General features: G+C 60.5%; 1 protein-coding gene across 1 annotated transcript in view; it reads left to right on the top strand.

Moving 5' to 3' along the window:
* Positions 1-20,106, top strand: part of CUNH16orf74 (chromosome unknown C16orf74 homolog) — a 29,607-nt gene extending 9,501 nt beyond the window's left edge. Inside the window, exons 3-4 of the mRNA XM_045076579.1 lie at positions 17,308-17,451; positions 19,583-20,106. Coding sequence (XP_044932514.1) covers positions 17,308-17,451; positions 19,583-19,641 — 203 coding nt within the window. The 3' untranslated portion in view covers positions 19,642-20,106. The remainder of the gene's footprint in view (positions 1-17,307; positions 17,452-19,582) is intronic.
* Positions 20,107-20,364: the final 258 nt, after the last annotated feature.

Genomic DNA, 20,364 nt, shown 5'->3' with positions numbered 1-20,364 from the left:
TGCGGATTTGCCTACTCCGGGGGGGCTCCCGCGCGTGCAATGACACAGTAACTGCCCTTTCGTGACGGGCTGATTCACTCGGCGTAACGTCCTCAGGGTCCGCCCCTGCCGTAGCAGGTGTCAGAACAGCCTTCCTCTCCAAGGCTGACTTCTGTTCCCCACGTGTATGGACCACCGGGGGTTGATCGATCATTCCCGTGGACACGGGGCTGCCTCCACTTTCGGCTGCGGGGACAGGACGTCTTTGACGAGTCAGCCAAGGCCCTGGAGGAGCGAAGGGTTGGAATGTCGCGGGGGCAGCGAGGTTTGCTCGCGCGTTTGCACCACAGCTCGTCAGGGCCTGTCCCCGGCCCGGGGCTGCCAGCCCTCTGCCCACACCAGCCTCACCCAGCCCTGGCCTCCGGAGGCGGCAGATCTCTGGGGTGTGACAGGCAGGGGGAGGGAGTGGGGGAGCCCAGGGAACCGAGCACTGGACCTTCTCTCTGTGCTTCACCAAAACGACCCAGGCCCACCAGCCCAGAGGCCCCAGACCCTCCTCCTCCTCCCGGAAGGGACAGGCCAGCTACAAAGGGCACAGTGCCCCACGGCCCGTTCCCTGTGCACTGCTGTCCACATTACGTCTCGGCCCTCACGCCCGCAGGCGTGGTGTTCCCCCACGGTGGGACTGCGACGTGTCCGGGTGTCCCTGGTCTGTGTCTTTCCATGCTCTCTAAGGCCTGTGCCCCAGCCCGCCATGAGTGGGCCTCTGGGCGGTTTCCAGCTTGTTGCTTTTGTAAATTGTGCCGTTTTGAACATCTTTGATTTCTGATTTGTTAAATTAGTATTTCTTTGGGATAAATCCCAGAAATCAGAAGGACCCAGTCAATTCGTTACAATATATGGTGAGTTCTTCCTGGGGGCCCAGCCGGGACAGGACCCTGTTCTGCGCCTATTCTGTGTGGATCCGCTCCCCTGTCTCCGCGACACCCAAGTGAGTCCCCCCCAAGATCCCCAGTTTCTAGATGAGGACACTGAGGCACAGAGAGGCAGTGCCATTGGCCTGAGGCCACACAGCTGGGACCCGGTGCGATCTGAACCGCGGGGAGGCTCGTTCCAGAGGCCTTGCTCCAACCACGGTTGGTTTGGCCTCTGCAGAAGGTAACATTTTAAGTTGACATTTGAAACAGTCGCTGTAGCCAGAAACGTCATCAACACGTTCTCATTCAGCTTCACAGTCTGTAAGATGGTGTCGGAGTTTCCTGGAGCTGCTGTAACGTATTACCCCAAACTGAGGGGCTTCGAGCAACAGAAATGTATTCCCCCATGGCCGGAGGTTATGCGTTCTAACCACGCTGCCTCTGAAGGCTCTGAGCGAGGGTCCTCCCTGTCTCTTCCAGCTCCTGGGGACTCCAGGCGCTCCCAGGCATGTGGCCACGTCCTCCTGGGTCTGCCTCCGTCCTCACACGGCCTCCTCCCTGTGTCGCTCTGTGTCCTTTCTCTTAAGAAGACACCAGTCTTGGATTTACAGCCAGCCTTTTTTTCCTTTCTTTCTTTTCTTTTTTTTTTTTAGATTTTATTTATTTATTTGACAGACAGAGATCACAAGCAGGCAGAGAGGCAGACAGAGAGGAGGAAGCAGGCTCCCTGCGGAGCAGAGAGCCCGATGCGGGACTCGATCCCAGGACCCTGAGATCATGACCCGAGCCGAAGGCAGAGGCTTAACCCACTGAGCCACCCAGGCGCCCTCATCCCCAGATTCTTAACGAATCACATCTGCAAAGAACTTATTTCCCAATAAGGCCACATTCTAAGGGTCCGTGTGGATGTGGATTTGGGGGGATACTCGTCAGCTCACCACGAATCCTTTCAGCCCTGAGCCCCGCACAGGCAGGGCAGGAAGGTGCTTCTCTGGCCTGACAGCAGAGACAGCCTGAGGTGGGGACACGTGAGTGTGGCATGGAACAGAGGAACACACTTGTGCCAAAATCTTTGTTTCTGGTCCCAAAGGGGAGCGGGCACAGCAGAGCACTGGGAGTGGGTCCTGCTGCCCAAGGGCCTGGCCGTGGCAGCTGTGACATGTGAGAGCGCTCTGCTGTCCAAAGAGCGCCTCTCCCGTGCCCTCTGGCGGAAGGGCTGGTATGGGCCGGGCGTGGCTGGGAGCCAGGCGCTGCTCCCTCGATGTGCCTCGTTACAGCTGGACAGCGTAGGTGACTTCACAGTGGGGGGACCGAGGCACAGGGCCGCTCTCACCAGCCCTGCATCCCCTGGCCGGCCAGGAGGGGCTTGGCTCAGCGGGCAGGAGAGGGGCGGGTGGTTTCCCAGTTTGTGCTCAGGAGCAGGCTCTCTCCAGGCCAGCAGCAGGCTGCACTGCCCCAGGGAGCAGCAGGGTCGGGCCCCCAGACCTGCGGCCTCCACTTCCCCTGGGAACTGGTCAGATGCGTGGGCCCCTCCCAGACCTACTGAGTCAGAAGCTCTGGGGGTTTTTAACAAACCCTGGGGGGGATTCCAGTGCCTGTTCAAGTCTGAGAACACTGGTGCCCAGGCTCCAGGGTCAGAAGGATCTGAGTTCAGATCCCAGGTGTGTCCTGGCAATCCACAACGTCGTACAAATCAGTTCATGTGTCAAAGCCTCAACTTCCCCATCTGCAAAATGGAGTGACGAGTGGGGACATCTCCCGGGCCAGGCTTCGAGAGTTATCTGAGACCAGCGCTGTCGATGGACGGGATTTCCTGTGCCCGGTTCTTTGTGCCTTCCCGTTCTGGTGGCAGCCGCAGGTGCAGGGGAACTCAATCTGGAGGTGCGGGCTTTCCCGTGGGGCTACCTCGGGGGCCGGTGTGGTCTCTGGGGTTCCCCTGAGGGCACCAGTGCCAGCCCCGGCCAATGACCGCATCGCTGTGGAGACAGGCTCCTGGGCCGGGCTGGTCCCAGAGGACCGTCCTTCTGGGGTGCCCGGGACCAGGTGGGAAGGCACCAGGAGATGGAGACTGGCTCTGGGGTTGGTGCCTCGCTCATGTGTTCTAAGGACTATTTGTTAGGACAGTTTTAGATTTCCAGAAAGTAGTTTCAGGTTCACAGTTTCCCCTTTAGTTAAAGCTTGCCTCGGCCGGGTCCCTTCCTCGAGGGCCCTGAACGCGCCTAGACAAGTCCTGGCTCGGTTCAGCTTTCCTGTTCTCCCTGCCAGCCCCTTTGCTGTCCCAGGACCCCACCTTACAGTTCCTCGTCACGCCCCCTCAGGCTCCTCGGACCATGTCAGTTTCTGAGACGCTCCTGTCTGCGACCTTGACTGTCTGGAGGAGCACTGGCCGTCTGTTTGGGAGGACAGCCCGCTGTTGGGATCTGCCCGACGCCGGTGGGGTCTCCAGTCTCTTGTGCCGAGCACGTGACGATGGTGACGGTGGGGCCCGGGACACGGGCCCGCCCTCCCCGGCACCCCTGACTGCTCAGGCATTTCTCCCCCTTCCCTCGCAGGGGGCTCAGAGCCCCTCCCTCCATCCGGCCTGTACCCAGGCATGGGGCGCTTGGGGGCGGGCCGTCGCAGTGCCCGTTTCTCACGGGTGTCAGGGAGCCTGAGACTAGCCACGGGTCACAGCGGAGATGAGAGTCACGATGCAGCACTCCTCCTAGGGCCAAGTCCGGGTGTGAGCCGTCCGATGCTGCGGGCAGAGCTGGTCGAGAGACAGCTCGTTGCACAATTATCGATTGTATCCCTACTGTGCGCGGATCCAGGGCCGGCTCCGGGGCTTCCGAGGGGAGCGAGGGGAGCAAGGCAGCCGTGTGTCTTGACCGCGGGGAGCTGGGAGAGGGAGGGAGAGGGGAACGTTACGCGGAACAGCCCCCCGAGTGCCAGCTGAGGGACGGAAACCCGTGGCCGGGTCTGTAGGCAGGGGTGGCACCAGGGAAGCCACCCGGCCTGGGGGAGCCGGTCTGGGAGACGGGGAGGAGAACAGCAGGTGGTCAAGGAGAAAAGCAGCCTGATTTGGGGGGGCAGGGAATTTAGGGGTTACTCCAGTAGGGGCTGGGAGCTCCGTGGAAAGGGAGGGATCAAAGGCACCCATTGGGCTAATACGCTCTGAGCCATTTTCGGATTGCATCGGGGCTTCATGCGTTTGAAAGGACGGTGACATGGTGGGGCCCCGCATTGAGGTAGAATGTGGCCAAGGTCAGCGTCTTTGTGTACTGAGCTTCCGTGTCCCCAACTGGACAGCTTCCAGCTGCCCTCAGGGGAACCCCAGCTTCCTGAGCGGCAGCTTCCTGCCTGTGGGGGTCCTCGCTGTCTGCCCTGCTCCCCCTCCCCGCGGGGTACAGAGCCCAGACCCTCCGTGTTCCCACGTGACCTCCCAGCTGACCGGCGGGCGGCCCGCTGTTGGGCGTCTGCCCCAGGCCCCAGGCAAGGGCCGCGGACGGCTCAGAGCCCTGTCCCCACGCAGGAGAGGCAGAAACGGGGTGTGAACGTGAGACCCAGACCAGCGGATGGTGTGGCGACAGCGGGAAAGGGAATTGAAGTGGTGCCCCAGTGGGCGTGAGACTGGCACGGGCCTCCTGCAGCCCTAGTATCAGAGCCAGCCGCACGGAGGCAGGGAACAGTGCTCCAGGCCGAGGGAACAGCGGACACCAAGGCCCTGAGACGGGAACAAGTTTGTTGATCAGAGGAGCAGTGAGGACGAGAGTGTGACAGGGACGAGGGCCGCGGGGCCAAGCCGGGGGAGCCGAGGTCCCTGGGGCTGGCAGGGCTGTGGCTGCTGAGGTGTGCTCCTGGGAGTTTCTTGTGTGAGTAGTAGGGAGCGCGGAATCAGGGCAGACCAGGGGTCTAAGCCTCCCACAGGGGAGGCTTTTAAGACCCGCGCAGCCCTGGCCCACTCCCCAGAGGTCTGGGATTCAGTTACTGTGGCGGGGGTCCTGGGGACCGGTGTGTTTCTGAGGCTTCCCGGCTGATTGTCCCGCCCATCCCAGGGTGAGAACCACTCTCGGAGGCCGGCATCCTTGCTTTTCACATGGAACCTGGGCTGGGAGCTGACCGCCCCAGGGGACAAGGTTGGCTTGGCTGGAAACCCAGGAGGCAGGGGCTCAGAGGACAGGGAGACCCCCACCTGCTCCAAGGAGGGGTAGATAATCAGAGACTATCTTAAATGCCAAAGCAGATGGTACTTAACGTGGCCCTGCCCTGTCTCCCTGGGAGAACCAGCATGGCTCCTGGCCTGGATTTAGCCCCGTGTCCTGCTTAGGCGGACCACCCCCCCCCCCCCCCACCCTGACCCGTGCCTGCTGTCCTGAGGAAGGAGGGAAGGACAGCCAAGAGGGTCACGGTCAGGTTGACTGGCCTGGGGCGTGCCTGAGGACCTGTACCCAGGGTAGGCTTGGGCTTCCATGCATGGGGGCTCTGGAGCAGAGATGGCCCTGGACAGTTGTTCCAGATCCAGGGGCACAGGCCTTTAACCTGCCCGTCTACGGGACATGCTGGAGAAGTGGGCCAGGAGGGGCATGACCTTGGGCAGGGCTGAGATGAGGAGAGTGAGGGTGTGCTGGCCCCCTCAAATTGTGTACCCTAAGCTCCTTGAGTGCCCCACTCAGTCCCTCCCAGGTTGGGGGCAGAGAGGTCCTGGGGGCCATCGGCGGGCAGTGCTCAGGCCCACTGGGGACTAGCCTGGGGCATAACGCACAATGTCCACTCGGGCCACAGGTTCCAGTGGGGGGCTGTGGGGCCAGGGGCTATGGGCCAAAAAGGCACAGGCTCCGAGGACGCCTGTCCTTTGAGTTCTAGCTCCCCCCCACAGCCAGCCTCAGCTCCTGACAGCCCACCCTGGCGTCCTAGGCACGCGCTTCCCATGTGTCGGTCAGAAGGCGGGACCATGCTGGGGAGACCATGAAGGCATGAGAAAGGACAGGCAGCTCTGTCCCAACAGCTGGGGAGCCGTGTCCCACGCACACGGCTCCGCGAAAGGGACCGGGGCAGAACGGCAGGTCTAGCACTGCCACGTGTGTTGGAGAAAGGAAACAAATACGCCGAGGAGGGTGTTTGTACGTGGAGACAGAGAGTGTTCTGGAAGGAGACACAGGAACAGCAGCCATGCCTGCCTCCCAGAGGAGAAGCATGAAAAACAAGGTGGCTGGGGGTCAGCCAAGAGCAGGGCCCAACAGGCTGGAGTCTTACGCAGCCGATGTCTCTGGCCTGGAGGGACCAGCTGGGCCCAGTGTCCCCACCCTCTGGGACTCTGGAGACGTCCCCGGGCCCCGTGACCACACACTGGGCCCCTCTCCTGAGAAGCAGGATTCCCAGCCCTGCCCCTGCCTCTCTCTGCCTCTTCACTCTCTCACTCCTTCACCTTGATCAGACCTCTCCTGCAGCAGCACAGCCCACCTTCCTCCTTCCTCCCCCCAGCCCGTCTGTCTGTGTCGGCCCCTCTCAGGAAATGTTTTATTGCTCCTTCTCGTCACTTTATTTTCTGAATATATCAAACATATATTCAGAAATATGTATATTATATATTCAGTGGTACAGAACGTAAATTCCGTGGTACAGGACGTAAAATGTAGAAAAGAAGACGTAGTGAAGACTCCGTCTGCCCCTGCTGCTCTCCTAGCCACCCGATGGGAGGCAGCCCTAGTTAACTGCTTCTGTGGGTCTCCTTCCAGAATGTTCTACGTCTGCATGCCCAGACATGATCCTGGGCGTATCCCTTTCCTTTATGCAACGTGCATGGTGGCATTAGAGCTGCCGTTCCCCGGGCAGGTGTCTGCAGGCGTGGGAACAGGCTCCCTTGCGGACCTGCTGTGTGCTCTTTTACACAGTGGCAAGTAGTCCCTCATGTGGCCCGGTGTCCTGGTGTCACCTTTCCCAGCCCATCTTTCACCTGCCAGGGAGCCTGGCCGTGGGACATTCCCCGGAGTAGCTCTGCTGGGTCAGAACACGGGCACCCTTGTCTTCCTGAGAGTCTTACCACGTGACCTTAGGAGTCGCGCCCGAAGCCTCTGCATTCCCACGTGGGGAGTGACTAAGCTAACAGTGGTAACAGCCTTTTTTTTTTTCTTCATTCTTGCTGATCTCACGGGTGAAAGGTGCTATCTCGGAGAAGTTGCGTTTCGTTTCCGCAGGAGAGGTTTGCCTTCTTATTGACGTGCGGTGCTCGGGCAGAGCAGGGTCACAGGCTGTCGGGGAGCCGCTCCCCGTGCCCTTGCACACACCCGCCAGTGTCCTCGCGGAGAAACAGACCCCCACCCCCACCAGCACTGGTGGCTTTCTCCTGCCTCTGTCCTTTCCCTGCCCCTGACCTCTGGGTGTGTCACCTCTTTTGTTGAGCAGGTGCCCGAGCCCCCGACCCTCCTCTGAAGTCACTGGGGAGACCCAGGGTGGAGGCAGGAACTTGTCCCGAGCCTCCGTTTCTGCACAGTGAGGGCTGGGACACCCTGGGACAGAGCTGAGTGCACTTCCTGTCTGTCACCCTCGCACGTCATTTGTCACCAGATTTTTATAGCCGGCATGGTGCTGCCTCTGGGGTGACAGGGCGTGTGACCAGGGAGCTGGCCCAGGAGCCCACGGAAGGAGGCAGCCAGGCCTCCCTGGAGGATTCCCTGGGGGAAACCACAGCCTCAGCTGTCCTTGGTGGCTCTTGCGTCCCCAATGCCAAACGCCACTTGGCCCAGAGCTTTTGATCTGCTCTGCTGTGTGGCCGCCCATCCGTGGGCCCTGCCCTGCGTCAGCTTCCCGCAGCTGGGCACATCCCGGTCCCCGGGGCTCACAGCGTTGCTCAGGATGGCCCTGCCCACCTGCTGCCTCTGGCACCAGCTGAAAACTCCTTCCCGGGGCCCCTGGTGGCAGTGGTAACAGTCCCAGGCCCGCTGAGTGCTGCTCTGGGCCAGGCTTCCCCAGACACCTTCCACTTAAGCTCACACAACCTTAGCAGGGCCCTGCGGGTTACAGGTCACTCTCCAGGGTGAAAGTTCTTGATCCTAATAAGGGATCAGTCACCCTGTCTGTGAGTTTGCAAACAGAGGCTCAGAGAGGGTAAGAAAGTTGCTCAGCCCACACAGCTGGCGGAAGGCAGAGTAGGGCCACTAGGGCCCTGTGACTCTTGGCCGTCCTCGGCCGGTCCCGTGACTCCTTCCCTGCTGCAAGGGACAAACGAAACCAGCAGCTCTCCGGGGCCTGCTCAGAAAGGCCGAGGTATCGGGGTGATTTGTAACAGCTATGACCGTGGTTCTCGACTTCTTAACGGGGGGAAAGGGTGTTTTGCTCCCCACCCCCACCCCATTACCTAGAGTTGTCAGATTTCGGGGTGGGGGGACTGGATGCCTAGTTACATTTGAACTTAAAGTAAACAAGGAGTAACTGTGTAGTGTAAGTATGTCCCAGATGTTGCACGGAACTTCTACTAAAAAATTACTTGGTTTTTTGGGGTTTTTTTTTTTTTTTTTTTTTTTTTTTGGTTCTTTAATTTGTATTTCATCTGGTAACTCCAACCCCCAGGAGCCCTGGCCGCCTCTGGAGCCATTCTTCGGTGTCACCGCCAGAGGGCGCTACACCCTCTAGTGGTCAGGACCAGGCGTGGGGACCTCGGAGCTGCACTCAGCGGCATCTGCCCCAGGCCAGGCGCCGCTGCACGCTCAGCCCCCTGGCCGAGTCCCACAAGGCCTCCCAGAGAGGCTGGGGTCCGGAGCCGGGGCCAGGAGCGCACCAGGGTCCTCCCTGGTGCTCGGCAGCACGGCTGGGCAGGTGGGCTGCAGGGGGCACAGAAGGGGGGGGCTTCACCCCTCCTTTTTTCTTTTTAAGATTTTATTTATTTATTTGACAGAAATCACAGGTAGGCAGAGAGGCAGGCAGAGAGAGAGAGGGGGAAGCAGGCTCCCCGCTGAGCAGAGAGCCCGATGTGGGGCTCGATCCCAGGACCCTGAGATCATGACCTGAGCCAAAGGCAGAGGCTCAACCCGCTGAGCCACCCAGGCGCCCCAGCCTTCGCCCCTCCCTCTCTCCGGCTCCTCCTCCCGGGCTCTTGCTCCAGCAGCTCATCCCTGACGTAAGCTGGGGCTTTTTCCTTAATTAAAAAGAGATTTAAAATATCCACTGCTGGCTCCACTGGGCCCAGGCTGCCTCCAAAAGGTAAAACCGTCCTCACCGCCCTGGCCTGGTCCATAATAATGCAAGGCTTTCTGCTTAATTGGAATGAAAAAAAAAAAAAAAAAGATTAAGTGCATCTGAAACCCTTGGAGGCAGTTGTCGGCGTGTTTTTTGAAAGACCTACACTGAATCCGACATCTGGTCATCTCGAGGAGTTAGTGCTGGCCCCAGCGCACCCTGTTCCCACCCCAGGGCCTTTGTGCCTGCTGCAGCTGACCCAAGTGCCCTGGCCTTCCCTCTGTCTCCTGCCGCCCTCCGACTGGCCCCGCTGGGAGTCCTTTGCGGACTCCTGACCCTACCCTGCTGCTCCTTCCCATCATCTGCTTCTTACTGCTGACCCAGACTCTGGAAAGTGTTTGCTGGCTGTCCCTGGGAAGGCAGGCTCCATGTCCATTCCCACGTGACCCTGGGCACGGCCTGACTCCTCTGCGCCTCAGTGTGCCTCTCTGGAAGATGGGCTTCTTGTGCTGTCGGCCTCACTGGGAGGAGCACCTGGTGACTCCCCTCGATGAGCCTCACACACTCCCGACAGCGGGTTGAAACACCAGGGCCCTCTCTCTTTTTTTCCAGCCGATGCTGAGATCTTTGGGTCCTCGCTTCCACACTGGGGGCCCTGGAGGGTGGAGGAAGGCACGGTTTGGGGGGGGGAGGAGCGGAGAAACATGCTGAGACTTTCCTCCTCTGCCGTGTCCCCAGAACCTGCAGCGACGCCGGGCACATAGCGGGCACTCGCTCACCCCCTGCCGACTGAGCACCTCCGCGGGCCCGGCTCTGTGCCACAAGGGAAGGGAGAGTCGGGTGAGAAGGCCGGGGCCAAGCGAGGCGGGGTCCCAGCCCACTGGCAGTGCTGAAAGTCAGGGTCCAGAGTCCCCGGAGCCTGGGGCTGGTCTGATCCAACCAGGAAAATGGGTCTCCGAGGGTTAAGTTGGGACCGGGAACATTTTGGGGGAGCTGCCCTCCCCCCAGCTGTCCCACAGCAAGGGTGGGACCAGGATTCTGACCTGTGCTCAGGGGGCTGGGAGTAAGAGCCGCTGGGCGGCACCCAGTAGGTGCTCAATATTGGCTCAATCTGAGGAGGTGCTAAGGCCAGAATCTCGCGCTATTAAGAACCACATCCGCTTTCAGAGCACGCTCCGCAGGGCCAGCACACGCCCATAGGACTTGCACCCCCCCAACCCCCCACACCCCCCCACACACCCCCAACCCCCAGCGAGGGTGTGGACTTCAGCGCGTCTTAGTCCCCCTCAGCGGCCCTGGAGGTGGGGACCATGACTTACCTTGTTTGGCCAGGGAAGAAACAAGGTCCAAAGGGGGTTCCCTGCCGGCTGTGTTGAAGCCTCGGTGTATGTTCCGGTGTCCACCACACCGTGAGCCCAACAGAGCCACTGTGTGTGTGTGAGGGCGCCTTTGGGGAGATGGGCACAGCCCCGGGGACATGGTCCCAGGCCATCTCCAAGCCGGGCACCAGTCAGCATGCCATTCTCCAAAGAAGCAGCAGGGGGCGCCCGTGAGCCACGCAGCCTGCCCAGGGCCACAGGTGTCGGTGGTGGTCCGGGAGCGGCCTGGGGGCAGCTGGGAGCCGCAAGGGGGAACCGAGGCATCCTGGGCACAGGCCTGGCTCTGGGCTTCTGAAGGATGAGAAGGGGTGGCGGATGCCAGGAGGGGCAGGGCGAGCGCTCAGGCCTGGAGCCACCGGGCCCCACCCTCCCAGCACCTTCTTTCTCTGAGCCTCGGTTTTCTCGAGGGTCCAGAGCCCCGGACCCACCCCACGGGGTGGTGTGAGGAAGCGGCGCGGTCCCCAACCCCGGGCTCCCCCAGGCGCCGGCCAGCGGCTCACCCTTGGCCGTGTCTCCCACGCTCGGCAGCCACATGCCCCACGCCTGGTACTTCCTGCCTGCAAAACTGGTGTAACCCCTTTTGCAGCCAGAAGACAGGCTCAGAGTCGTGCCCTGTGTTCCCACAGTCACCCTAGCTCGCGGGTCCCCTGCCCCTGCTGGTACAGTCACTTGGGTACTTTTATAAAAATCCACGGCAGCCCCAGGGGGGGCCCGGGTGGCTCAGTCAGTTAGGCATCCGACCCTTAATCTCAGCTCCTGTCTTGAGCTCAGGGTCATGAGTTCAATCCCCAAGTGGGACCTGGAACCCTTTAAAAAAAAAAAAAAAAAAAGTGAACCCAGGCGCTCTGGGGGTGGGTCCTCCCCTGGTCATTTTCATACTTCCCACGTGATTCCCAGTGGGCAGCCAAGCTGGAAAGCCCCTCCCCTCGAGCGGGGAAAGGGGCAGAGCCAGGTCTCCGAGGAAGTCTGTCTGGCCTTGCTGCACAGCATCTCCCCACTTCTTTCTTTCTTTTTTTAAAGATATTTATTTACTTATTTATTTGACAGAGAGAGAGAGAGAGATCACAAGTAGGCGGAGAGGCAGGCAGAGGGAGAGGGAGAAATAGGCTCCTCCCTGAGCAGAGAGCCCGACGCAGCCCGATCCCAGAACCCCGAGATCATAACCTGAGCCAAAGGCAGAGGCTTTAACCCACGGAGCCCCCCCAGGCGCCCCCAGCATCTCCCCAGTTCACCCGCAGGGAAGGCCGGTCCTGGAGGCCAGGGTGTTGGCAGATGGGCCTGCTCTCGACCGGGGACCAAGAGCAGAGCGTGCCCCAGAGCAGGGCCCTGTCCAAGTCAGGTGACCTCCACCTGCTAGAAAGCCTCCCTGTGGCATCCCGAAATGTTTCAGTACTTCTGGGGCACTGGACTCTGCTCCCCATCCCCTGCTTCCTTAGGGCCCGGCCCCCTGGAATCCCAGCCAAGCCCACCCCTTCAGGAAATGGGTTTTTAATGGCGTGAGGCGGGCCCATAATTAACAAGTAACAATTCTGGCCTTAGCACAAATGAGCTCCTTGTCTGGGGCAGGGTTGGCATTTGGTTTTAATCCCCAAAGTAGGCTTTATCTCCTGAGAGCTTTTTCCCTCTTGCTAGAGGCGGGGCAGCCCCCACCCCGGAGTGGGGGTGGGTTTAAGACTCGCTGGAGTCCTGCTCCTCCCAACCCCCCCCTTCCTCTCCTCTCTGCCTTGAGCATCTCTCCAGGGCCCACTGAGTGACCCGATGCTTCATGATTAAGAATGTGGGCTTTGTCGCCGAGCTCCCAGAACCTGTTAAAATGCAAATGTGGGGCCCGGGGAGGAGTGTGGCTCTTCCCCATTAGCATTTTATTTTAGAATTTGGGAATATTCGAAGAGGAAGTGGCCTTGGAGAGGGAGCAGGGAGGCTCCCTCCCGTTCAAGATAACAATAATCAGAGCCTCCTTTTGTGGCCAGCACTCCATGAGACGCTCTTTATGGATGATTATAGAGAAAGCTAATAGGGATTGAGCACCCTCTAGGCCCCTGGCTCGCCAGGCAAGTGCTTGACGTGAACTCATTCATTTCCTCAAGCCCAGCACCCCCATCTGAGGCAGGGACTGTCACTGACAACAGCAGCCGGGGCTCAGATTTTGTTCTTGTCTTTGGCGTTAAGCAGGCTCAGGCTTTTCGCGTTCTGTTACTGCCTGTTAGAGCCTCGGGCATGGCTGTTCCAGATCCACACTCCTGACTTCCGAGGGACCACTGGCGGCCCACAGCCCTTGGGCCCGCTGCTCGTTTTTGTCAATAAAGTTTTACTGGGTGGGGGACCCGGGTGGCTCCGTTGGTTTCAGCATCGCCCTCTTGGTATCAGCTCCGGTCTTGATCTCAGGGCGGTGAGTTTCCAGCCCCATGTTGGGTCCCTGGAGTCTACTTTAAAAAGAGAAAGGAAGAAAGGAAGGAAAAGAAAAGGTTTTATTGGAGCCCGGCCCCTCGTTCGTTGGCCTACTGTCAGTAGCAGATGTCCTGTGACAATGGCCGCGTGAAGCGGCAGGAGACTGCAGAGCCCCCAAAATGGAAAATTCTTCCCGCCTGGCTCTTTCCAGGCAGTTCGCTGGCTCCGTTGTGCAGCACTGTGGTTATGAGGAGCGCCAGTCGTCAGGGTCAGACAGACTGTTCAGGGTCTGCCCAGCTGTTCCACTGAGGGCAGGTTCTTCTTCCCTCTGGTCCTCAGTGTCCACATCCATGAGATGGGTCTGGTTAGACTTCTCAGCTCAGTGGGAGCCATGAAGACCGACGGAGAAAGCCCCCGTCACGCGCCTGGCCTGCGGCGAGTGGTCCGTAAGTGCGGCCCTGACAGGTGATAACCAGACGGCCTCCTGCAGCTGGTTTTCCTGGGCCTCACATTCTGGCCGGTCCTTCTTTCCATCAGGTTGGCGACTGCGTCCGTGGGTGCTCCCGAGGGGCTTGGAATCTGGTGGGGAAGACACGGCCTCTTCTTGCAGAACTGACCAGCCTGGCTGTTTCAGGGTAGCACCACCCCAGGGAGGAAGTAGGATCGGGGTTCAGGATGGGGAGGAGGCTGGGGCGGAGGCTGGGGCGTTGCCCGGTTGAGCCGGTCCAGGCTTGACTTTGGTGTGATGATGAAGAAGCCTTGCAGGGAGACGGAGGCTGAGTTCCCTGGAAGGGAGCAGGCGCCCGCCAGGCGCCGCCGCGTCCTCTCCCGGCCCACAGACGTGGGTCCGGCTGCCCCGTTTTCTCAGTGAAAACAGGAAGTCAGAGGGAACACAGTTCGGAGAACAGCCTCACTCCTGACAGCAGCTGCGGGCTCAGGGCTTCCATGATTCCCTAGAAAGACGCATAGAACTCACTGGAAGTTCTTGTACTCGTGGTGATGATTTATTACAGGGAAGGGACACAGATTCCAATCGGCCAGACCGAGGAAGTGTGTAGGGCAGAGTCCAGCCAAGCTCCAGACAGAGCTCTTGTGCTCTCCACAGAGCCCCGGATGTGTGACGCTCTTGGTGTAGACGTGCCACACACACACACACACACACACACACACAGTGTGCCAACCAGGGAAGATCGCCTGAGCCTCAGTGTTCAGAGTTTTTACTGGGGGTTCTGGGCTGAACTGTGCCCCCCCAAATTCATATGTCAAAGTCCTAGCCCCCAGGACCCTAGCATGTGACCTTATTTGGAAATGGGGTTCCTGCAGACGTGACGGGTTAACAAGAGGACATCCTAGGTGAGGTAATAATCTGGCATGGATTATTATGGATTATAATCCATGACCCAATATGCCGGTGTCCTTAGGAAAAGGGGACATTTGGACAGACTCACACGCAGGGAGAAGCCGTGTGAAGACGAAGGCAGAATTCGGGAGATATGTCTGTAAGCCAAAGGACACCAAACTTTGGCAAGAACCACCAAGAGCAGGGGGAGAGTCATGGGGCCCGATCTCGCTCACGACCTCAGGAGCCAGCTCTGGAGGCCCCGTGCTCTTGATGTCTGGCCTCCAGACTGGGGGAGAGTGAGTCCTGTGGTTGGATCCCCACAATCTGTGGTCCTCTGTCCCGGCAGCCCAAAGGCACAAACACATTGGGACTTGATTACAAAGGCACGGTTGACTGCCCATGAGACATGTCTGTCTCCAGTCCCTCTGGGTGTCACTCCGAGTCCGCGTGCCTGGACTGTCCAGTGTGACGAGGGCCCAGACCAGGGGCTTGGCGGTGGCCTCCTAGAAGGTGAGCACGAGGCTCCTAATCACACAGAGGCCCGGGGAGGGGACGTGGCACCCGCAGCGAGCAGCTGGCCTGAATTAGAGCCAGTGGGCTCACCACTGTGCCTGCTGCTGCTGCTGGCGGCTTTTCCGAGCGCACAGCCCGGGTCACGCTGCAGATGGGCCAAGAAATTGGCCTGATTCCATTGCTTTAGGTCACCTGATGGTCATGCTTTTGTAGCTTCGAACAGGCCGTCTTTGACAGTCCAGGCATGAGGTGCCCATCAAAGGAGCACCCCTTAGGGGACCAGGGTCACCCTGAGAAGCACCCCGTGATTTTCCCACAGCATCGCGGGTCCGGCCTTCCCACTGTGCACCTGCTGTCTCTTCCTCCTCCTGTGGTCGGGGCGAACTCTGTGGCCTGCATCAGCTTCCAATTCCGTGTGACAAATTACCCTCAAACTCAGTGGCTTGAACATGGATTATCTCTGTGTCTGTGGCTTGGGAATTCAGGAGCGACTGCACCGGGGGCCTCTGGCACAGGGCCTCTTGTGGGGCGACATTTAAGCGGTCAGCCAGAGCTGCTGTGTCGTCCGAATGCGTGGCAGGGCTGGAGGACCCCGTGTCCTGGTGGCTCCCTCACAGGGCTGCTGGCAGAAAGCCTCGGTCCCTCATCACACACCCCCATGCCCAGCTGGCCCTGCAGCATGGTGGCCGGCTTCCCCCAGAGCCAGAGGGCAAGGAGGAAGCATCAATCTTTTGTGACCTTGTCTTGGAAGTCCCACGCCATGCTTTCCGTCAGATGCTGTGCGCAGGAATCCGTGCTGAAACCATCTACACGGGAGGGGAGGCAAATCAGACTCCACCTCTAGGAGACAAGCTGGAGAACCACGACCCCTCCCCCAGGGGCCATCAAGGAACAGCAGGAATGAGTCACCCCATTCCCCAGCTCCTGCTGGGACAGGGACCCAGATACCTGAGCGAATGTCATCCCAGTCCAGGGCTCTTTGGGGTGAAGAACAAAGAGGTGTGGGGGCTGGAGGCAAGGATTTAACACCCAGCTCGGCAGTGCCCGAAGGTGTCTCTCATTCCCGGTTGACAGCCCACCGCTTGCCCTCTCCCAGGCACTGTGCGGGCCCAAGGGAGACCGAGGAGTGAGGCACTGGCCGCCCTCTGCAAAGGGAAGCAGAACTAAGAACTGATGCTTTGGTACAGTGTGATCAGAGCTGGAGGGAGGCGGATGAGTGAATCAGGGTGGACGGACAAAGGAGGGAGGGATGGCATTTGCCGGGACAGCTTCCCCGAGGGAGAGCCCATGTTGCTGGGCTTTGCAGGGTAAGTAGGAGCCCGTTGCCCTGGCAAAGGAAGAAAGAGCATTCCAGGCAGAGAGAGTAGCACGGGCAAAGGCCTGAAGGCGTGGGGGAACCCAGGGTTTTGGGAAACTGAGCAGTTTGGGGAGTGCATGAAATGGCAAGGAATGAAACTGCAGGTAGTTTGGGCCAGATTGTGAAGGCTGGCGTGATTCATGATCAGCCTTTCCCAAAATGTACGTCATAACTCATGGTTCTGTGAGGTGGTAACAGGCATTCCTTCCAAAACAGACCCCGAGGTGACTTAAGTTCAGGAAGCCCAGGGTTAAGCTCTATGAAAGCAGCTTCCCTGTTGCAGGACTTCTCAGAGCCTTTAATTCTCTAACCTGCATGAGAATCTCTAAGACAAGGATAGACTAGATGGGATCCAGTCAACACTCAGGTATGTGGTATTCCCAAACTTGTGTGATCGTGGAACCCCCTTCCCAAGGGAGTCTCAGAGGCCAGCGTTCCGGGAAACACACTTTGGGAGCCACCGCTTATAGCTGGGTGGTCAGGAGGACGTGAGGGTCCCACAGGTATGTGGGAGGGTCAGGTTTGCGGTTTCCTGCGGAGAGACTGGTTAGGGGCCTGGGAAGGGGGACAGAAGGAGAGCAGAGATGCTGAGGGACGGCATGGCGGGCTTGTCCCGGGCTCGGATGGCTCGGGGGTGGGAGGGGGCGTGGAGAAGGCAGGCCTTGCGGCGGACACTCTGCTCTCTAGGCGGACACTCTGCTCTCTAGCGTGCCGTGTTCCCCCGACTCAGGGAGGAATGGAGCGAGGCGTGTGCTGCGGGTCAGCGGGTGCCTTTCTGTCAGCGGGAGGTCTGCAACGGGGCGTGGCCGGGCCCCCTGAACCTCTCCCCGGCAGCCCCTGGACCACAGAGTCACCAACGGGGTGGAAATGGGCAGATTCCCAGGAAAGCACAGCTGGCCCAGACTGACACAGGAGGACACAGAACACCTGACCTGCCCCCCCCATTGCGGTCCGAGACGTGGGGGAGGGGTCCTGGGGGGCAGGCTCGGGTTGAGAGCCCTGTTCTGGGCGCCCGCCACTCTGGGGCCACGTTAGTGAACAAAGCAGGTGAAACTCAGTGCCCTGCCCGAACGAGGCCGGCGCGGACAGGTCATCCTGTGGCCCCGCGCCTCGGCGACCCCGTGTATGCAAAGCGGGGGCCGGCAGACCGCCCGGTCCTTCGCGAGGAGCGGCACTGAGGGAGGGAGGCAGGCCGCCCGCCCCGCCAGTCCCCAGCGCCCGCTGACGCTTGTCTCCCTGTCGTGTGTGTGTACGTGTGTGTCCCACGGCCCGCCCCCTCAGGCTTTAAAATGTGTGGCAGCAGCGGCGGGAGCAGCCATGACGAGGCCCCCGTCCTGAGCGACAAGCACCTGGACGTACCCAACATCATCATCACGCCCCCGACCCCCACGGGCATGATGCTGCCGCGGGACTCCGGGCAGACAGGTGAGGCCGCCGGGCCGCCGCTGCCCAGCGTGTCTGGGGGGCCTGGCCGGGGACAGCTCGCGGGGACCCCCCCTCTTCGTGCCGGGGGCGTCTGAGCTCACGTCCCCACCTGCTGGGGTCGGTTAAAAATTTATGCTCGGATCTGCATCCGCTGCCCCAAGGGCCCCTCGCGTGCGCCAGCCCCGGCGAGACGCGGCCTATCAAGTAATTCACGCGACAGCCCCGGACAGCAGCTGGGGCGCCTGTTGGATGGGGCCAGGGGGGCCCAGCAGGGTAATGGATGGAGGTGCCTTCCCTGGCCAGCGGGGGACGGGGGCTTCGTCTTGCCAGCCACAGCAGCTCAGCTGGACAGGGCAGGCTCGGAAACACACCACGTCCGGGCCCAGCTGCTCCCCAGGCTTCGAGATGCTGCTGGCTGCGGGGAGTAGGCAGGAGACAGACCGGTTCCCAGAGAGGGGTGCAGCCCCGGGGCCCCGACCTGGGGACACTGTGGACGCTGTTGGAGCCAATGGGGTGACTTGTTTGTTCATTAGAGAGATTGATGGGGCCATGCCTGTGCTCGGTGCCGGGGCTGCCGCTGGGAGGAGTGAAAAGTACTGATGTTAGCCCTGGGTGATTTCTCATTGAGTTCTCAGGGTAACTCCAGGCCAGGTACCTGTTTTACAGGCGGGCCAAGTGAGGTTCAGAGACGTCAAGACACTCGCTCTAGAGAGCTGGTCAGTGGCAGGGTTGGGAGTTAGGGCCGGCCGTGTGATCTGTGGCATCCTCCTGGTGCCCTCCAGGTGGATAGCGTCCTCCACCACCAGCCAGGGGTGGGGTAGACTCTTCCTAAGTCCAGAGCTGCCCTACCAGGGCAGGTGATCGGGGGAAAGCCACTGGACCCCCTCGGGGCTGGGCCATTCTCACCGTGGGTCACCTTCCTGTGTCACCTTCCCAAGAGCCAGGTACCAGGCTGAAGGCTTCTCACAATGTTTGTTCTCCTGCCAACACTGAGGGCTGTGAGTAATGCCCTCAGATGGGAACCCTGAGGTCCAGAGAGGGACAGTGACTCACCCAGGGGCACACAGCAAGGTGGGAGAGAGCTGGTCTCTTGTTCCTGTGTCAGCGAGAGAGCTCCGTGCAGACAGCAGAGACTCAGGCCCTTTGCTCTGCCATCAGGCTCCCTGTCCTGCCAGCCTTGGTGAAATGGGGTCATAACTACCTTCCTTGCCTCCAGGGCCAAGGTGATTGTGGGGAGACTTAGGGCTACTTTACTAGGTCAGAGTCCCTGAGCTCAGAGGAATTCCGAAACCCCAGGAGGCCCCTGTGAGTGCAAGTAGCTTCCGGGCTGGGTCAGCGCAGAGAGCCTGCAGGGCCGTACCCTCCAGTCCTACCTGGCCGGGCCCCGTCCCTCCGCCTTTCCCCTTTCAGAGAGCGGAGGCATGGGATAAAGGGCGCAGACCTCGGCGTCAGAAGCCCTCGCTTCGATCCCTGCTCTGTGACTTAGCACCTAGTGACACTGAGCAAGAGGTACTACATCCCTGAGGCTCGATTTTCCCATCTGTAAAATGGTGCCTCTGACAGGTTGGGAGGACCGGGGACGGGACAGGTAGGGTCTGACATCATGCCCTGCACAGAGGCTGTGCTGTTCATGTTGTCACCCGTGGCATTTAGGGCGGGCAGAGACCACCAGACCTGGGTGACACCTTATCCAGCACTCCTGGCTCCAAGGGGTTGTCAGAGACCTGGGCCTCCCCAGGCTGAGGGTTTGGGCCTTCCTCCCAGGCTTGGAGCAGGTCTCCCCACCCACTGCCGGGCCTCAACTTCCCATCTCTAGGACAGGGGCCTGGAGGTGCGGACCCCGGGTGCAGCCCCGGCCTTGAAGGCGCCTCCTTCCCAGGAGATGCTGAGCCAAGGATGGGGCCCAGGGGTACAAGCCGAGGAACCTCGGTCAGCGCCGCGAGCGAGCTCTGCGTTGGGTGCGGGCTGAGGGAGTCACGGGGTCGGCACCCTTACCTGCCTGTATGTGGGGGGAGCGCGAGGTGGTGGACAAAGTGGGGAGCCCAGAGGCTCTGGCCCTAGAGCTCTGCCGGGAAGGGAACCGGAGGCGGTGGGTGCCCACCCAGATGCTGATTCCTCCTTTTCCTCCTAGTGTGGCTGGAGGAGACGGGGTCGTGCCCAGAGGATGGAGAGATAGACCCCGAGGCCTGAGGAGGAGGCACAGGTCGGAGAGTGTCCCCACGCCCCGTTCCAGCTGCCCCAATCCACATGTCCCTGGGGCCGTGGCTGCCTGGGACAGATGCGCCGAGCCCGCCGGACACTGGACGGGAGAACGAGGGATTCAGGAGCCCGACCGGTTGCGAGGTGGCAAATAGAGCAGAGGATCCGCTGGCCCCAGGGCCATGTTTCCCAGGCCCCGCTGAGCGGACCAGACCCCTCACGCCGTGCGGTCATGGCAGCAGCTGCCGGGGGCGTGGGGAGAGGCTTTCTTCTGGACAGAGTCCCCTCCCTGAGCCCTGGGCCACCCCGACCGGTGCGCACAAGGCCAACACACACAAGAACTTGCAGAGCGGCCGCTCCGTTTTTTACACGTTGTTTCACAGACTTCCAAGCAGTACAGAAGGTGATTTGTAATTCCTTTTTTGCGTTACAAATAAAGGTCATCTGTCACCATCAGTGAACCCCACTTCTTGGGCCTGGCAGCGGCGATGGAGTGCACACAGGTACAGAGGTGAAGAGAGTTGCTTCCTGCAGAGGGAGGGGTGGGGCTGGCCGTGGGGGGGGGGCTTCCGAGAGTCGTGCCCCCCCAACCCCTGCTCCTGATTCACACATGGCCACAGGAGCCTGTGGGCCAAGGCATGGCGAGGACGGAGTCCCAGCTCCGTCCTCGCCAGCTGTGGGATCCTGGTCATGACACATCTCTAGGACGGGGAG

Source organism: Mustela putorius, unplaced genomic scaffold (genome assembly GCF_011764305.1).
Source record: "Mustela putorius furo isolate JIRA1106 unplaced genomic scaffold, ASM1176430v1.1 tig00000174_pilon_pilon_pilon, whole genome shotgun sequence".
NCBI classification, from domain to species: Eukaryota; Metazoa; Chordata; class Mammalia; order Carnivora; family Mustelidae; genus Mustela; species Mustela putorius.
The sequence above is the reverse complement of the archived record's forward strand: the minus strand, read 5'-3'. Positions and strand labels throughout refer to the sequence as shown.